General features: G+C 40.7%; 2 protein-coding genes across 5 annotated transcripts; both read left to right on the forward strand.

Annotated features, from left to right (window-relative positions):
* Positions 1-1745: 1745 nt before the first annotated feature.
* Positions 1746-9641, forward strand: eif5a (eukaryotic translation initiation factor 5A). Of its 4 annotated transcripts, none has more exons than XM_012962865.2 (5): positions 1746-1854; positions 2989-3174; positions 4170-4274; positions 6478-6609; positions 7061-9635. In XM_012962865.2, the coding sequence occupies exons 2-5, from the start codon at positions 3010-3012 to the stop codon at positions 7121-7123; spliced, it is 465 nt and encodes a 154-aa protein (XP_012818319.1). In that variant the 5' UTR covers positions 1746-1854; positions 2989-3009; the 3' UTR covers positions 7124-9635.
* A 2884-nt stretch (positions 9642-12525) lies between these two features.
* Positions 12526-18322, forward strand: rpl22l1 (ribosomal protein L22 like 1). Its single transcript, NM_001011427.1, has 4 exons — positions 12526-12543; positions 13072-13161; positions 16331-16452; positions 17453-18322. Exons 1-4 carry the CDS (start codon positions 12535-12537, stop codon positions 17592-17594), a joined length of 363 nt encoding a protein of 120 aa, NP_001011427.1. The 5' UTR covers positions 12526-12534; the 3' UTR covers positions 17595-18322.
* Positions 18323-18573: the final 251 nt, after the last annotated feature.

An 18573-nucleotide genomic window follows, 5' to 3' on the forward strand; every position in this document is an offset into this window, starting at 1 on the left:
TCACACCTTTTAATCTCTGCATTGTTCACCCCCTGCAGTGTTCACACCTCAGGCTCAGGCTGTAATCACCCCCATTGTTCCCCTGTTCACACCTCAGGAGCAGTAGAAACCCACAAATAATCCCTGCATACTACAAAAAGAACATATACTGAGGTGGTAATGCAATTAAAAAGTTTTTTAATATATAGTTATTGTGCAGACTGTAGGAGCAGTGCCAGCATTGTGTCACTGTAGGCTGCCTGTGTGTGCCATACACACAGGCAGCATAGAGCAAGCAGAGTATGGCACACACAGGCAGAGTAGGGAAGGCAGAGTATGGCACACACAGGCCAAGTTTGGCACAAACCAGCCAAGAATGGCACACACAGTGAAAGTATGGCACACGCAGGCAGGGTAGGGCAGGCAGAGTATGGCACACACAGGCAGGGTAGGGAAGGCAGAGTATGGCACACACAGGCAGGGTAGGGCAGGCAGAGTATGGCAAACACAGGCAGGGTAGGGCAGGCAGAGTATGGCACACACAGGCAGGGTAGGGAAGGCAGAGTATGGCACACACAGGCAGGGTAGGGCAGGCAGAGAATGGCACACACAGGCAGGGTAGGGCAGGCAGAGTATGGCACACACAGGCAGGGTAGGGAAGGCAGAGTATGGCACACACAGGCAGGGTAGGGAAGGCAGAGTATGGCACACACAAAGGCAGGGTAGGGCAGGCAGATTATGGCAGGTTTTTGCTGTACTACAACAATTAATATGGGTATGGTCATGTGATAACATGGGTGTGGTTTCAAGTGGGTGCAGTTTCAAAAAGGGGAGTGGTCAAAACTGGCTTCCATTATCGGCCCTCCACTACGTAGGTCGGAAAAATTCCGGCCCTCGGTACAACAGAAGTTGGACAGCACTGACATAGACCAATAAAGTATAAGGTAAAACTGTAAGCTGATACAAAGGGCTAGTAACAGTGCAAATCAGGAAGACGTAGGCAATTAAAGCTTTAGGGGAACTTAACCCAATGGGTCCCTACACATGCATTACTACAGATAACCAATTTGATATGCTCTAGATCAGATCTAGAACAGTTATCCAGACTGATGCATATTTAATCAGGAGTGCCAATCAGGGCTCTTAATTAAGTGATTATAATCACTGGGGGGAGAGGGGGGTCTAACATAGTAGCACCCCACTCTTTCCTTATCTTTTAACAAAATACATTGTACCCTGCAGCACCACGATAGAGAACTCATTTTGTATTTTTGGGTTGGATACAGCCCTGCAAAGATTTATGGCCCCACACTGCCCAACAGCTACACATTTCAATTAAATACAAGCCCTTTACATTTTGCGTATCAGCTACGTCACCGGCCCAGCTACTCCCAGCACCTCTCAGCACACGCTCAACTAAACAGAGAAGTTGCGGCTCAACTTCGCGAAATGATCACACGGCCTTTTTAATAAGTAATTCATTTTGCTTCCGTGATCTCCTGCCTCTTTTACATTCTACCGCCGAGCCGAACCAGCTCCCTGCATGCACCCTAACCTAAACTGATCAGTTTGTTTTCCCATCTCGATTGCCTCCTCCCACTGTGACGCTCTTTTTGCCTAAAAAAGATGACGTAACTATCGGAAAAGGCGGCTCCAGAATATTAGCCGTCATGGGTAACTCCGCGCCGGATCTATTTTCTTCTGCGGCCTGCCTTTCTGAGCATGCCCACTTCTCCGCTGAAGCCCACGCCTCTAAGTTATCCGGAAGTAGAGGGGCCGTTCTGGGAGAAGCTTCAATTGGCCCCTCCTCTCCCGGGCTGCCGCAGTGAAATTGGGCGCGTTTGCGCAGTGACTGTCCTTTTTTTTTGTTGGAAGGTAAGGAAGGGTAAGCATAGCGCTTGGTTCCTCACGTACATGGTTCAGTCCCTAGTAATGTATGTAGGCAGCTGTATTTGTGTTAAAGTGTCCGCGAAAGGCCGTAGGTCGCAGGCAACATAGGCGCGGGCAGGCACAGAGGGTGAGGCCGGCTCGGGCGTGGAGTTGGCGCCTCACTCTGGTGGGCTAGAGGCCTAGGCGCGCCATGCTGTAACTCGGCGCCTAGTGAATGGCTAAGCCTGGGATGGGAGTGCTGGGACTGATAGAAATGCGTGAGTTGGGTGCGGCAAGCGGTGTTGCCTCTTCGCCTTACTTGGCTTGTGTAGCTGACACGGCCTTTGTGCCTGTGTAGTTGGGGAGGTAGTGTGCTTTGTACAGCCGGGTGGCAGTCTGGCAGAAGTTTGTGTTGCTTTTGCGCGTAGGGATGATTCAGCAGAGTAGCGGTGCCAGTGCGGGGCTCGGTGGAGGTGCCAGTGCGGGGCTCGGTGGAGGTGCCAGTGCGGGGCTCGGTGGAGGTGCCAGTGCGGGGCTCGGTGGAGGTGCCAGTGCGGGGCTCGGTGGAGGTGCCAGTGCGGGGCTCGGTGCCAGTGCGGGGCTGTTGGGCGGGAGCGGCAGCGCGGGTTCCAGGGGAAGGGGTAGCGGCACAGACACGTGGATGGGCGGCATGTTCCGTACCTTGTGCCAAAACGGCGCTATTGGGAAATTCACCCCGACTTCCCTGTGGCAGCTATGGAAGCGGCAAGAAATGTAGATCGGCCCAAGTGCAAAGCTGCAGGCAGGGGAATTAACGCCTTGGGGCGCAGTTCTCAGACTTGCGGCCTTCCAGTTGTTCGACTTAAATTCCAGATGCTGTGAGTTAAACATCTGACATAGGGAAGGCATTCTTCATCCGCCCATTGGTCTACATGCCATACCATAAAAGCTTCATATAGGTGGGAGCTGCAGCACTACATGCCTGCGCCTTCATCCAGCAGTGTCAGGGATGTCAGACCTGCCAAGTAGCTGCTGTTAGAAGTACAGCTGTTCCACCCAAGGTGCAACTGTACTCTGTATTCTGTGTTCCCTGTGTATTTAGATTGCCTTTAAATATCAAGTCTGTATCCTGTAATGTTAAAAAGCTTCTTATCTCTGCAGTACTGGTAGACACCCAGCAACATGGCAGATGATATAGATTTCACCAGTGGAGATGCTGGGGCTTCCTCTACTTTCCCCATGCAGTGCTCTGCTCTGCGCAAGAATGGGTTTGTGGTTCTGAAAGGACGTCCCTGTAAGATTGTTGAAATGTCAACTTCCAAGACTGGCAAACACGGTCATGCCAAGGTAAATTCTGTGCCAATGTTAATCATTGTTTGCTGTACAATGTTGTACATTTGGCATGCTGGGAAAATCTGATTAGTCGGTTTCAACTGAAAAATAGTCCAATGCAAAATTCTAGCTGTATTCATAGTTTTACAACCTCAACTATAAGTTAGGCTTATTAACTCCTTTGGGGTAACCGTATTGAAAATCCAATTGTTTGGGGGCGGGTGGTGTCATGTTTTGAGGTTGGATGAAGTAGTATAGTGTTTAACTAGAAGTCTAAAATATGTACAAAAATGCATTAGGAAAAACACCATTGTTACATTTTCTGCTACCTCCTAGTTAAACTAGGACATATTATATATCCAAAGCTGTAGAAATGGGTGCATGGGGGAAAAACTGCTATGAAGCTGCTAAAAATCTATTTAAATATTTCAATCCTAGTGGATGCTTTGTGGTGCATGGTACAGACCAGCGAACTGTAATAAGTGGTCAGTAAGGATTTTGCATACAAGTGAAACTAACCAAACTCAATAAGATGGTCCTAAAGATACTAACGCCTACCTATAAAATTCATAGAATGGTGTTCCTGTTACTTGGCAGGTTAAGGCAACAGCTTTTGTTTTTAAAAATGCCCCCCTGCCCCCCCCCCCCCACTCAGCATTACACACCTTGGGTGGCATATGACATAGGTGGGCCTATAGAGGAATTATACTGCCCTTGGGCCAGTGTGACCAGAGGAAACAATGTAATGTTCGTAGTTCTATGACCCTTCCTGATCTGTGAGTACCACTGGCTGGGGTCATTTAAAAGAAACATTTTGTAGATACCTCCCCAAAAATACGGTCACATTGCTATGGATGTTTGTGTCAGTATAACTTTAACAAAAGGCACCAGTCAGACTAATGCATGTCAATTGTTACAGCTGCTTTTCCCACATCTGGGGACAGATAAGGGTGCAACCTTTTAAAATGCTTGTTCTTAGTGTGTTCTTATCTGCTCCAATATTTTTTTAGGTCCACCTGGTTGGTATTGATATCTTTACTGGTAAGAAGTATGAAGATATTTGTCCTTCTACCCACAACATGGATGTTCCAAATATTAAAAGATGTGATTACCAAGTAAGTTGAGTAAAAATGAGCTATATACTTCGTTAGTGGTGGACATGTATATGCAGAGCATTCCTAACATTGGACGGATGTAATTTAAAATTGGCTGTGACTTAAGAGATAAGCATAAAGGTTGGTTTTACATTGTTCATCCACTCAATGTCTTGTCTGAGCTGGCAAACAGCATGTCAATGTTGACAGCTTCCATTTTTTTTCTGCAAAACTGACTTCAGTAACCACATAAATGGTTTGACTGCCTCAAATACCATCCTTTTAGAGTTGATTAAATTCTAGTTGACGGCAATAAAGTTGTTGACAGATTAGGTGGCTTTATCCCTAAAATTAGGCATTGCCCACAAGTTGCCACAGATTGAAGCTAATTTTTTCCTTTGAGAAACCACCTCCGAGGCAGACCTCTCAACCTATAGGTCATCTGTCAGTCTGGCAGAATTAGGGTAATGTAGGACAGGATTTCTTCTTGCCCATGCAGTCATATACCATGCAAGAGGCACCTGAAAGTGCTCTTGTATTTTTTTGGTGTCCCAAACAATGCCAATCACAGCAGGCATCAAATATTTGTGGCTGTATGTGTTCAAATGTTTTTTTTAGGTTTCTGACATTACCTTTAAGGTAAAGGCAACTCCGCAAGATGTTTTATCAGTTTCAACTTACATTTATCCTCCCCAAAAGTATATTTCAAACATGGTCGGCAACTAAGCTTTCTGTGTACCATGTATTTGGTAGTCCTTCTCTTCACTGGATATTTTCTTAATTTCATAGCCTGTGGAGATAAAAAATTGGAAAGGTTAGTAAATGATGTAGAAAGTCAATTAAATAGTGCTATATAACTTTTTGTCTTTGTATTAAGAAAGACAAGCAGTTTTGCTAGAATATGCAACTTTAAGCATATTTCTAATTTGTGTGTGCACTAAATTTTTAGTTGAAAATTAGTTGTCAACATTTTGTCTGACCGATTCAGATAGCTACCAAAGCAGGGGGGTCACTGAACCCTTCTAACATTGCCTATAGAAAGATGTTTCACCAACTTTCTGTAAAAACCTGTAACCAAAGCAGAGAGGGTGTATTTATTTTGAGTTTTAAGTATACAAAGTTAACATGCAGGTGACCACCCAATAAGTAAAATCTGACTAGCAGAACTCTGCTAAAGCAGCAAATATGAGACAATTTTGAACCTAAATTTCAAAATTCAATGTTCAGTGTTTTTGTGCCTAAAATCTGTGTTTGCTCTCTGGTGTAGATCAGTCTTTGGGTATCTTTATGCACATACTTGCCACTATTAGAATTCTCATTCTACATAAAATTGTGTACCAGAACAGATGGAAACAACTAATTCAGGGCATATTTGCTAAAATTGCCTGCAAGCACCCAGAGTGGCATTGTGTGTCCAGGTCCACAGGGTATTTGTCTAGACTGGTTGCTTAGCATCAGAGGACAAGGGCTGCTGATTTCCCGCCTTTTTGCACCCCAGTCAATTTAACAAAGTTTATTTTACTTTCCAGGAGCCCCCTGCATGGACAGAGTTGCACATGCTCAGTAGACTGGCTTACCAACTCTGGCTTACCAACTTTTGTCATGCACAAATCTAGGGAAGTATTTATTAAAATTGGAGACAAATGTCACAAGTGATGTTGCCCATAGCAACTGATGAGATTTGGCAAATCCTAGAGGTTGAGAACCAAAAGCAAAGATCTGATTGGTTGCTATGGGCAACATCACCAGTGATGGCTCGTCTCCAGTGTTAATAGATACACTTCTTATTTTGTGTGAGGGATGCCACCCCCTAGCACTGGTCCATGGAAATATACTTAAGTTACCTCCCTTTCCACTGAATTCAATTGCATGCATACATACATACATAAGGGGACATAAATGCAGTGCTTACTTAGTGCTTTTCTGAGCTCTTAAGTTTATAAGCAATTTTGAAATAGAAAATAAAAAACTGTTAAACAATTTTTCCTTATTTACGAATGTTTTAATGCTGCATTTTTTCCTCTTATAAAGACTGCTAACATGGAGAGCACATGCATACTGCTAAACAATAATAAAGAGTGGGGGTCGTATTTAATTTTAGGAGATGATAGCTTAGTAAAATATAGCTGAGCATAAAACCAGTTTATTGGCATAATGTGGTATGTCTTTTTTTTTTTTTTTTTCCTCTGCCTTAAACATGTCTTTGTATCTTTTTTTCCTTTAGCTGATTGGTATTAATGATAATTACCTGTCCCTTCTGAGTGATAGTGGTGATGTTCGTGAGGATCTGAAGATGCCAGAGGGAGATTTGGGAAGGGAAATACTGATGAAACATGATGGAGGAGAGGAGATCTTGGTAAATCTTTTAATTTTGACATTAAAATATACTTGGGTGCCATTACCCAAAATCAGTTATGGCCACTGATTTTTAATTGTTAAGAATTTTGTTTACATGACTAAATGGTCTTTTCATAGTTTATTTAAAAGCTATGGCGCACAGGTTGTTCATCCCCCTTTTTCTGACATATTGCCCCCTACATGCATTGTATTGCTTTGGGATTCTTAGCAAGCACAGTACATTTTCCTACATGGTTGATTATTCCAAAAAGGCACACACCAGCTATGATATATAGATATAATTTTTTTTAAGAAAAATGTAAGGAAAGTGTTGGGGCTTTTGTATCTAGGTTCCCTTTGTGATTTAAACTTTTGATAATGGCAATAAGCTTTTCTCAAAATGCTACTATTGAGGTGTGCCAGTCTAGATAATTTAAATTGTATACCTTTTTCTCTTTTTTTCCACTTAGGTCACAGTCTTGACTGCAATGAATGAAGAATGTGCTGTAGCCCTCAAGGCAATGACTAAATAAACAGGGATCCCCCAGGCTGGAGCAATCTGCTCAGGTCAAGATAACCACAGATCTTAAATTTGGTTCTGATTGTCACCAAAGCTATGGCCTTCACAAATGACCTCATTTCCTTTTGACTTGTTTTGCAATTACTGCTGGTTTCTAAATTTGGTTGTTCAAGTCAACTGGCAACCTTCAATTTCACTGCAGTTTTAAATTTTGTTAATGCTTTGGTTGTTACCTTTCATATTTCTATTGGTGCTTATTTTGAGGGTCCAACTAAACATATAAAGCATCTAAACTGTATGCATCATGATTAAACAGATGTCCTTTAATTAGGCCTTTGGTTTAATCTGTAAATAGCACCTAGAATTCAAAGGTAGTTCAACTGGGCTGTCCTATTAAAAACAAAAACACCTTGGTATACCTTTACTTATATGTAAAGAAAATAAGAAGACCTAGAATTATTGGATATTAACTTAAGGAGCAAGTTTAAATCTTATGCATGTTTGGCTATGGTTCAAATCTCAGTGTGGAAGATCTTTGGACTACTGAGTGAATTTTTTTTTTTTTTTTTTCTTTTAAAATGCCAGTTGATTTGCCACTTTCCCAGCCCCTCCATATTAAAAGAAAAAGTTAGTCCTGGTGGCCATGTGCAACTAATTTGTATTACCTCTGTACTCTCCTATGCCAATGCATTGGCTTGCATATTGTAAACTTATAAAATGGTGTCAAAGCCTGCCTACAGTCTAGACAGGCAATCTGTATGTTGGGTGATACTACACAGCAGGCATTTGTGGCACAAATGAGTGTTACTGCTACAGATTTTCACTCGAGGCCTTTGTCATCAGACTAAAAAAATAATAAAAATAGAAAAATGCAGTTCAGTTGCTTCTTTTCTTTTATCGTATTTCTCTTGAAATATTAGAACCAAATAAAGACCTTTCGAGGGATTTGTTTGAAATGCTTCCAGTACTTAACTTTGCAGCAAAGTGCATAACTCTGAAAATGATTTTAATGACACTATATGGCAGAAGTACTTTTTGCTGAACTTTATTAGACATTTTGGAAAACTGAAATGTGTGTTTAATATCTCTAAATATGGACTTCCTGGCTTGCTGCAAAATTTCTCTCCTCGTTGCTTGAGCTGGTAATATCAAGATTGGTTTCAAGGACTGTAAACTTTCGTAGCTAACATCAATTCTGCTGTTCTGTAAATTCACTTTAGAATGTGCAGTGTAAGGTGTTCTGAAGTAGTTGTCCTACCCATCCTTATTCTAAAGGAACCAGATAACTGCTTGTGTGTGTCTTATTAAAAATGCTGGTTATTAAATCCCTCTTAGTATAGAACACCTCAACTGAGAAACAGTGGCTTCTGACTACACTAAGTGGAAATTAATTTGCTACGGTCATTGTAAAGAAAAAAAAGCTTGTCCCCACAATATGCAGAATTGAAGGGTTGAAGCCTTTGTCCCAATAGTCTGCCATGTTGAAATACCACCCCACAAATTAATCTTAGATTTCATGAGATGTTTGGTTTATCAAAAGGATTGTGGAACATAACTACATTCCTTGTTTGATCTTGCACCATTAAGATTGGAGGAACTCCTACAGTCTTTCTTATATATATATATATAGAAATTAGCATGTGTTCGTATTAGTGCTTCCTAAATAGATCCTTGGCATCTAGCAGTCAGTCCTTGGCAGTAGCAGTCCTTAGAAATTCTCCTAACATTGTCATCTTTGTCTCAAGGTGATAGGTTCTATTGTCCAACAGCAAAACATTGGGGGCCCTTTGGTCTGTCTAGGGGGACTGCATAAGGCATGTGTTTGGTTCAAGTATCAAGCAATAAGTAATTCTAATTAATCTATTGTCAGACATTATTCCCCACATCACCTGCTTTTAGTGTGTGCTGTAAATGTTCATGGCAAACACCCCCCACTTAGTTACAGATGGTGGAATAGTGTCTTGAATAGAGAGGTGCAGAAGTACTTGATGGCTTCCATTTGTGGCTTTTTACCTAAAAATGCCAAAATGGCCCTGGGTTTGAGCATTGTGGGTTTTTTTTTTTTTTTGGTAGGTGATGCATATTTTTGACTACAATAAGTCTTTAATTCTAGCACTTATTTAACTTTTCTTCTGAGCATGCTCTTAAAAAGACCACTGCAAATAACCAGTGTAAAAGTAAACTAAGCAAGCTTAGGTTGACCTATAAAGAGTTGGGTCCGTGTTTCATTTTGAAACCTACTAGCACTACACAAATTACTTGGCTAGGAAGTGTTAATACTTAAGTATCCAGTTTTAAAAGCTTCAAGGGATTAATAGTCATAAAACCTATTATGTTAGGTTTGTGTATTGTATTCTGCCATCTCAAGTTGTACAGAACAAGAATTTGAAACCATGTATATTTTGCATTTCACTGTTAAGTTAAACTGATCCGTTAATCAAAATGTAAAGTTTAAAGATTGTTACTAGGCTATAAAATTGTGGATTGAACAAAGTTAAGATATCAATAAAGCATAGGTGATTTCAGATGTGTATCTTTATTTTTTTTTTTTCCCCCCATTCCACCTTTTATGAAAGACTTTCTAATGACTAAATTTGTAGGGCATAGAATGCTTGTGGTGTGATGTAACAGTTAAGCATCTCATTTCCAAATCTTGCTGGATTATAATTATTTTCCATAGCTACCCCCATAGATTGAACATATTTCAGTCCCCACATATAAATATGATATGTATGGTGCCCCTTCAGTTCTAAGTCTTTGAGAATAAAAGCTGCTTGGAAAGGATTGGCTATTTAAGTGATACTTTGGGAGGCTAAAACTTTTCAGCTAAAGAAGCAGCTGCATATCGGCCACTGTTAAGACCAGCATGTCTTCAGTTAGCCCTGATCTGCACCTTTTGTTGGTGACCTGCATGAGTAAATCTGAATAAGGCTGCATTTTCTTATTAGATCTGAATGATTGTCTTTGTTGAGAGGAGGACAGTTGGACTTTTTGTGGGAGCATCTGACTTAACACATTGATATTTTGGTAGTAAACTGCCTACAATTGCTATATTTTTGGCCATCTTTACATTTGGTAAAACGAGCTTTTGGTAGGAATTGGGTATTTAGTCACCAGTCCAAGAGTCTTGAACTTTGTTCTCCACTACAATGGGAAAAAAATGCATAAGCCATTTTGCACAGCTGTGAGAAATGTAAATTAAAAATAGCATATAAAAAAAAAGATTTTGACTAACCGCTACATGAGAGTATGAGAAGTAATACATTTGAACTATCTTCTATAACTGAACTAAGAGAATAAAGGTTTTATAAGGATATTGCTTCAGACCAAGCAGGCAGGTGCCATTTTGTGGACACTGTTAGTAAGGAAGGCTTTGCAGCAGGACAAAATCTTGCTTATGTAATAGAAAGAAGGACCAGATGCCCAGACCTATGCTCTGGTTACACAATTAGATTGGGGGAAAGTAAGGAGTACAGTGACATCTAGGAAGTGCTGAATATGATTGACAGCTGGGATTTTTAAATGCCTTTATAATGGGTATGGTGTGTTAATATGAAAAGGAACTTGGGTTTCATGTTTAATTTTATTATATAGCTTTTTATGCCTGGGTGACAAGTCCCTAGGCTAATGCCACACGCAGCCTATTCTCAGCAAGCCAAAAATGCTTGCTGAGAATATGCCCCTACACTTAAAAACCCTTTTATCTGTGCCTGCACCTGTAAGCATTGAATATGTGTGGGCGCAGGCACTTGTAGCCAATATCCACTGAAAATGCAAAGTCTTGAATCACCTGAGTGTATTCAATACTTTCAGGTGCAGGCACAGGTACCATAGGAGTATTTTCAAGCATAGGCACATATGCCTACGTTTTTCTGCTTGCTGAGAATACACTTCCATGTGGCATTAGCATTAATACAGAAAATCAGTAAGGGCCCTTACTGCATATGAGACAATGAGCTAATGGATTCAATTTTAATTACTGAACTTAGGCTGGGTGCATGTTCAGTATACTCAACAGGATTGCCTTTACTGCGCATAAGTCCTGCTCAAAGAAGGAACATGGTGGCACCACCTACAGAAAAGTTAAATGTTACATTTAGATATGAGTGCTCACCTTTAAGTGTTTTGTGCTGTACCTAGGCATATGAATATGTGCATAATGCAGAGTTGATTGATTTTATAAGTCTTGGGGGATCCCATGGTGTACCTGCCACAATCAAATTCAAGTTTATCTGCTCCCTAAGCTGTAGTTCCTGGGTTCTCTAGCATTTATGCATTCTATTAAAGCTAAAGAGTCATGTACACATTACAAAATGTGTACTTGAAATAGTGTTCTGCATAGGTTTCCTAATTGTGTCTGTTTCCTATCTCACCTGAATCTCAATAAATGGGTAACTTCCCTACACAATACAGATTACCATGTTTTATTATTATATTGAAATATTTATGACTGTTTTATATTAGCCCAACTGAATAAGCTCATGCCATAGGGGGAGGTATTTTTCCATTTCATACAGCTGGATCTCAAACACTAAGGACAATATTTTCATTTGTACGTTGTTTTGCAGCGCTTAGCCCACCCTTGTATAAGTACAGTTGGAACCTAAGTTGCCTCTTGCTCTGTATTTTGGAGTCCAACCAGTAAAAATGATACAATGTTTTTCATAAAAGTTTATCAGAGTGGAAGGCGGTTCCATCTAATTCAGTATTTCAGAGAACTGTTTGCCCACATAATCTACGCCAAATGACATTGAAGAAATGTACTTCATGACTTTTTCGGTTCCAGGCACCTTCCCACTGCTCACTAGCTGTTGTTGAACTACAACATATAGGCTACAAGGCGGACATCTAGACCTGCAGCTGGAAATGAATGGGTATTTGGCATTGTGATTTCGAACTTGTGATTGTGACCATCGGATGTTAAACTAAAATTCTCTGCACCATTCGACAGCAAAGACACGGACGCAGGACAAACCGCAATAATAATACATAACAATTGCGCTGTGACGCATAAATACAGAGGCCGAAGAGAAAATGTCGGAGCTCACTATCAACATTCTTGCCATAAAAGACATAGAACCGGGTGTTCACTTTTAAAAATAGTCATTATAGTCATGGCGGGGGTCTGCCACTACAGACCAGCTGTAACGCGTCTAGGCATTCTGGACACGGCACACTAAGCAGCGCTGTCGCCACACAGTCCATTGCCAGCGCCCTTAGCATCACTGTAACGCCTCCCACTACCACACTTGCAAAAACGATTAGTCAGCTAGCATGCTTAGCCAGCCAAACCCGGATATGACGCACGCAACTTGCAGCTGACCACTCCCTTCCGAACGTCCGTACGTCATGCCGCGTCACTTGCAATATAAAGACCAACTTACAGCGACGTGCTGTCCTTTTTGAAGCGTTTACGTGGGAGCTATGGCGCCGGTTAGTGTCTTGACAGCGTGTGTGTGTTCTACCAGTCTGCTCACTGCGCTCCATTGCTTTCACATTAAAGCTTTGTATCTGCTGGCGGTCTCAGAGTAGTGCCACCATAGTGTTGTAGTTTAACGCGAACAGAGAGCAGCTTGTCTGGGCGCTTTATTTCAGTCGCGCAGTTCTCCGGTATAAAGAAGGTTTATGTGATATTGACCGGCAGATACGTAAATAGAACGTACAACTCTGTGTTGCCCCATTTCACGGAAAATCATGTCATTAGGAGCATAAATACTGATTTCATCATTTTGAATGTTAACATGATGTTGGCTCTCTAGTGCCCGAATGTGACACAATTATCTCCATAATGCAGCTTAGTTTGAGATGTTGACAGCGGGTATTAAACCTTTGTGGGTCCGAGCCGTACAACTCTATGTGTAAATAAACATATTTTATATAAGAAGGTGTGGGTGACGGGGAAACGGGGTCCGATACATGGACAATGTATTCATCTTAACTGATCTGATCTCTTTCTTGCAGAGTAAAGACAAAAAGCCAAAGAAGGCCTGGAGTTTTACCCTGGATCTCACACATCCAGTGGAAGATGGGATCTTTGATTCTGTCAACTTTGTAAGTTCTAATAGTTATGAGCCAAGGTATATATGTGTAAATGCCTTAGAGAATGAATGATTAGCTTTTATTCATTTGGATTTACATTTAATGGTCCAGCTATTCAATGTATGGAAGGCACATGTCTTAATTATATTATGATTAATCTGTTAAAAAAAATTACTGAGCTATTGCAAGACTGGGATTGTAAAATCCCCTTGTGAACTCATTCTCTAATTAAGCAATAATTACACATTGCTTTTAGTATTTTAATTATCAACATTAACAGGGATCTGTTATCCAACATCTTGTTTTTCATGATTTGCTAGTGTCCTGTTAGAAATAACTCCGTGTGTCAGAGGGGTACATGAATTCATTCTTAAGCTATTTTAAAGGAACAGTAACCCTAAAAAATAAAAATGTTTTGAAAATAATTAAAATATAATGTACTGTTGCCCTGCACTGGTTAAAAGTTGCATGTTTGCAACCTACTATAGTTAATAGAAATAGCTGCTGTATAGCCATGGGGGCAGCCATTTAAATTGAAAGAAGGAGAAAAGGCACAGGTTACATAAGAAGATACCAGATAAACTGTGTAGAATACAATGGGAATCTATGCTCCTTATCCGTTATCTGCTTAGTAACCTGTGCCTTTTCTCCTTTTTTCAATTTAAATGGCTGCCCCCATAGCTACACAGCAGGGTATTTATATAACTGCAGTAGTGTTTATGTAGAAAATGCACAACTTTTACCAGTGCAGAGCAATAGTATATAATATATTCTTTTTATACACTTTCATTTTTTTGGTGTTACTGTTCCTTTAACTTAAGACGAATGATGCAACAAATTTAGTATTGCTGTCCTGAAAATGATCAAGTGAGTGTTCGCAGTCTTAAAGTCCCAGTAGTGGTGGTGTCATGCGTTCCCAATTCAATTGAATGGGACATAGAAGCAGTAGGCAGAAATACACCAAATCCCTTGTAACAAATTCTCCCGTTGTGGTTTTATAAACTAGTGTTTTCACCTTATGATCAAATTTGCACAAAGCTAGGTATATCCCATTCAACTGCACTTTCCAGGTATTGGCTTTTCTATTTATTATTTCAAGTATTTCATCACTGGCGTGTGGCTGGGCCAGTGTCAATACCTGTTCCCCCACATCTTGTATTTCGTTTGCATCCTACATTTGCCTTAAAGGGCACCTATCGTATAGAAATTGTTTCCTTGCCCTGGAGTTGGGGGCTAATAGACAACACATGCTGGTTGGGGGAAATACTGTTTTGGCTTAAAAATGCTTCTAGTGAGTGCTATGCTACCTGCACCAGTAGGGTGCTCCTGATGTGGGCAGCCGTGATTATTACATAAGATCAAGGCAGGAGTTAATCAGTCCTACGTCGAACACATTCACAAAAGTGGTAATACGGGACAAAATAAAAGTGGAGATGGAATTGTCTGATTTACCACATTATTCACAAACCTCCACTTCTGTGAATTTCTTTTAAACAGATATTTTTTATTTGTTTTTCACACAACATTTTACACACATTTTTGTGATTCAGTCTTAAGATCTGTGCTTTTGTACTAATGACTCCCTCTCAGAGAAGAGATCTCCTGCCTCTTATAAAGGCTAATATGGGTGGAGCACACACTTTATCAAATAAAATTCCAGTTAATTTCTCAACTCTCAGATGGTGAATGTAGCACTGCATGAGTTATATCCAGTAGGTGTTGTCTCCACCACTTTTACTCAAAAAAAGTGGTATCTCCACTTTTGTGAATTCCCCCTTAGGGCAAGGGTACATGTGGAGATTAGTCGCCCCGTGACAAATCTCTGTTGTCGCGGGTGATTAATCTTTCTGCAATGTCATCCCACTGGCTAGAATGTAAATCGCCGGTGGGATGGCATACGCGTCATTGGGATATCCCGCAGGCAACTTTGGGTGACTGCAGGACATCGCAGCGACGTTTATGCCATCCCACCGGCGATTTACATTCTAGCTGGTGGGATGGCACTGCGGGGAGATTAGTCGCCTGCGACAAGATTTGTTGTGGGCCAACTGAACTCCCCATGTACCCCTGCCCTTAGACTCCCTCTAGTTGTATAGGGAGTAGTACTTCAAAAACAACTGCGAACAAAATAGTCAATAAAATGTGTTACTTGACTTTATATCCCCTTTAAGTATCATGTACTGTTAGAGCTCACCACCCAGCAAAGTGAGCCATAAAAGCATTTCAGTAGTTAACCATTTCGGTTGCTTGGCTGATGCCTAGTCCTGTAACTGAATAAAGTTACAACAGGAACACATTTTTGAAGCCCTTACCATGCAAGTCATTGAGCATTGCTGCTCTCATGTATCTGAAAAACCACATTCTGACAAGTGGAATGGTATCTCTAGAAATTAGGCTTAGACTTGCTTCAGATAATAGTCCTTTAAGAGTATATACAAAGATACACTTTAGTTAGTGGATGTGTCAGGAAATTCCTTTAGCTCAATAATGAGAGGCTTTTTATGTGCAATACACTGAGCTCCCATTTTCCCGTTCACAGACATGCATGTTTTTTTTCTCTTTAACAAAGGCATAAATGTTCTAATGCATTGAGACAGCTTAGTGTTTTTAGTAGCTGAAAAGCTGTTAGACACCAATCTACATCAGAGCTTTCACTGAAAATGCCTGTCCCTGGGTACTGTTCTATTGAGTGCTGGGCCTTGGTCTTGTTTCTTGTCAAATGATCCCTAGGATCTGCAGTGCAGTAGAGTAAAAGTTCTGATGGTATGCATTTCTACATATTGAAAAGGGTATTTGCTTCATTTTTCAGGATAGAAAGGTGTATCCTTATACAAGTGAATAGTGCTGTTGAGGTATTTTCTGGCAAACTGTCTGCCTTTTGATAAATATGCCCCAGTTGAGTAAGCAGGCACACTTTTTTAGTATGCTGTAGAACAAATTTGTAAATATGACTTCTTTACAACTTAAAGTGCATTTTGAACAATAAAAAGCAGCAAACCAAATGACAGTTGTGGGCTCTGTTAATAATGATTAAAATATCTGCCTGATCTGTGTCTTAAGCTGCTGGTAAATTTTCACAGTATATCTGTCTTACCATGTGTTGGAACTAGGGTTCTCTTCCCTAGTTAATACCTAGGGTCTCCTTCCCTAGTGTCTATATCTTTCTGTTTTGCCAAAACAGGAACAGTTTCTGAAAGAGAGAATAAAGGTTAATGGTAAAACAGGAAACCTCGGAAGCATTGTTCATATTGGACGTTTAAAAAGCAAGATTACAGTTTCTTCTGAGAAAAAATTTTCTAAAAGGTACGTAATTTTCTATGTATTACGAGATTTTGAAAAATAGTTAAACGATTTATCCAAAACGTCAGGTTTTTATTTAGGACATTAAGTAATTTAGTTAAGCTCTTCTTGGTTATGGGCCGCTTTGTTATGCTGTCAGTGAGACAAATGGAGTCTCAATTTGCTCCAAGTCTAGTAACCCATAGCAAGCAGTTTGGCTTCAAATTAGGGACTAGTAAATGCTGCATGTTGATTGGTTGCTGTGTGTTACTAGACCAGATGCAAATGTCATTAAATTACCCACTTATTGTAATCTTGGCTGATTAGCCCTGGGGAGACTGCCCACAAAATGGCACCTGCCTGCTTGCTGTGATTGTGTAATTCAATGACTGAAAGAAACAAGATTTGGAATTATTTCTTAGGGTGGCAGGTCCCGTTTAATGAAAGTGGGTTTTATGTTCAACTAAAGGTCCCCATACACGGGCCGACTATAGCTGCCGATATCTGTCCCTTGGACCGATCCGGCAGCTAATCGGCCCGTGTATGGGGAGAGCAGAGCGGCCTGGCCGACCGATATCTGGCCTGAAATTGGCCAGATCTCGATCGGCAGGTTAGAAAATCCGGTCTGATCGGGGACCGCATCGGCTCGTTGATGCGGTCCCCGATCCGACTGCCCCATTGCCGCCCACATAATCCGATTGTTTGGCCCCAGGGCCAAACGATCGGATTATTATTTTTTTTACCTAAATGCTCCCCAATATCGCCCACCCGTAGGTGGGGATATCGGGGGAAGATCCGCTCGCTTGGCGACATTGCCAAGCGAGCGGATCTGCTCGTGTATGGTCACCTTTAATATAGGGAAATTGCAGGGACTGCAACAGGACTTGTGGATGTACTTGAGTCCTTTATTGCACACTGTTGCTTCTCAGTATGTTTATAGTTATGCTTGGGTGTTCATCCCTATACATCGCGACACATTAGGTAGAGATTGGCCTTGTAACTAATGTCTGGCTTTTTGTTTTAGGTACCTAAAATACCTGACTAAGAAATATCTCAAGAAAAACAACTTGCGAGACTGGCTACGGGTAGTTGCATCTGACAAAGAGACCTATGAGCTCAGATACTTCCAGATAAGCCAGGATGATGAATCAGAATCTGAAGAATAAAATGTTTAATAAACACCATCATTGTTAGTCTGACTGCTGTCTGATCTTTGTATGCACCCTATGCTTCACTTTTTTTTGTTAAAGAAAATATCCACCTTTTTTATAAGTCACCCTTTTTTGTTTTGGTCATTAAAGCTATAAGACAGCGAAAATACATTTTTGTGCATATTAGTTGCCCTGATGTGGTAAAAATACTCCTTTTAAAAGCAAATTTCATAGCCCCCCCATACATGTTTCAAAAATATCCTTATACTCTATTATGTGCTATTTTATCAGTAAGGTGTGTCGCCAGTTTAAGTTGAACATGGGTCAGATTTGAAATGAACCCTGTTGCCTGTAGAAAAAATGTTTAATGTCTCTAACAGATCAGTGGGCTAGTGTATTCAGCCAAATGGGGATAGGGACTTATTCTGACTTGTTTAATTATAATTTATGCAGGCTATCAAATTTTTCCTGAGATTAGCCCTTTTTGTTTCCAATTTGGTTATTACTGGTCATATGCTAGGGACTTCTTTCATTCTGCTTTGCATACCAATAAGCAAGGTATCTCCCTAACTTAAATGCTTCTTATGTGTGAAATTGTTGCATAGGTCCTGACTTGTATGTTTTACATTAACAAGGTACAAGATGGGATAATTTAGTATAAGCTTCCTCTCATGGAAATAATATCTATAAATATCAATTAAAAATATTGTTACCTTTATAAAACATTAAAGTCAGCCACATCTATCCCTCTCTCTGCAAACCTCTCTTCTCATTTCACAAAGGAGTCTGGGTCAGATTTTGGTTGTCAGGCCTAATACATTTTTTTCCCTAGCAGATTTGTTAGAGTTTATATAAATCCGGTCAAAATATTTCAGCCAGCACAACAAGTAAAATGCAAGCAGGGCTTAGCCCCTGCGTGTTTATTCAAAAAGCTTTTTGAATAAACACGCAGGGGCTAAGCCCTGCTTGCACTTTACTTGTGCTGGCTGAAATA

The sequence above is a fragment of the Xenopus tropicalis genome, chromosome 5 (genome assembly GCF_000004195.4).
Source record: "Xenopus tropicalis strain Nigerian chromosome 5, UCB_Xtro_10.0, whole genome shotgun sequence".
NCBI lineage: Eukaryota > Metazoa > Chordata > Amphibia > Anura > Pipidae > Xenopus > Xenopus tropicalis.

Excerpts from the sequence above, each read along its gene's own strand:
- eif5a (XM_012962865.2), top strand. The coding sequence starts at position 3,010 with ATGGCAGATGATATAGATTTCACCAGTGGAGATGCTGGGGCTTCCTCT. Across the intron at positions 4,275-6,477 it reads TTAAAAGATGTGATTACCAA|CTGATTGGTATTAATGATAA; the intron begins GTAAGTTGAGTA and ends TTTTTCCTTTAG. Across the intron at positions 6,610-7,060 it reads ATGGAGGAGAGGAGATCTTG|GTCACAGTCTTGACTGCAAT; the intron begins GTAAATCTTTTA and ends TTTTCCACTTAG.
- rpl22l1 (NM_001011427.1), top strand. Across the intron at positions 13,162-16,330 it reads TCTTTGATTCTGTCAACTTT|GAACAGTTTCTGAAAGAGAG; the intron begins GTAAGTTCTAAT and ends TTGCCAAAACAG. Across the intron at positions 16,453-17,452 it reads GAGAAAAAATTTTCTAAAAG|GTACCTAAAATACCTGACTA; the intron begins GTACGTAATTTT and ends TTTTTGTTTTAG.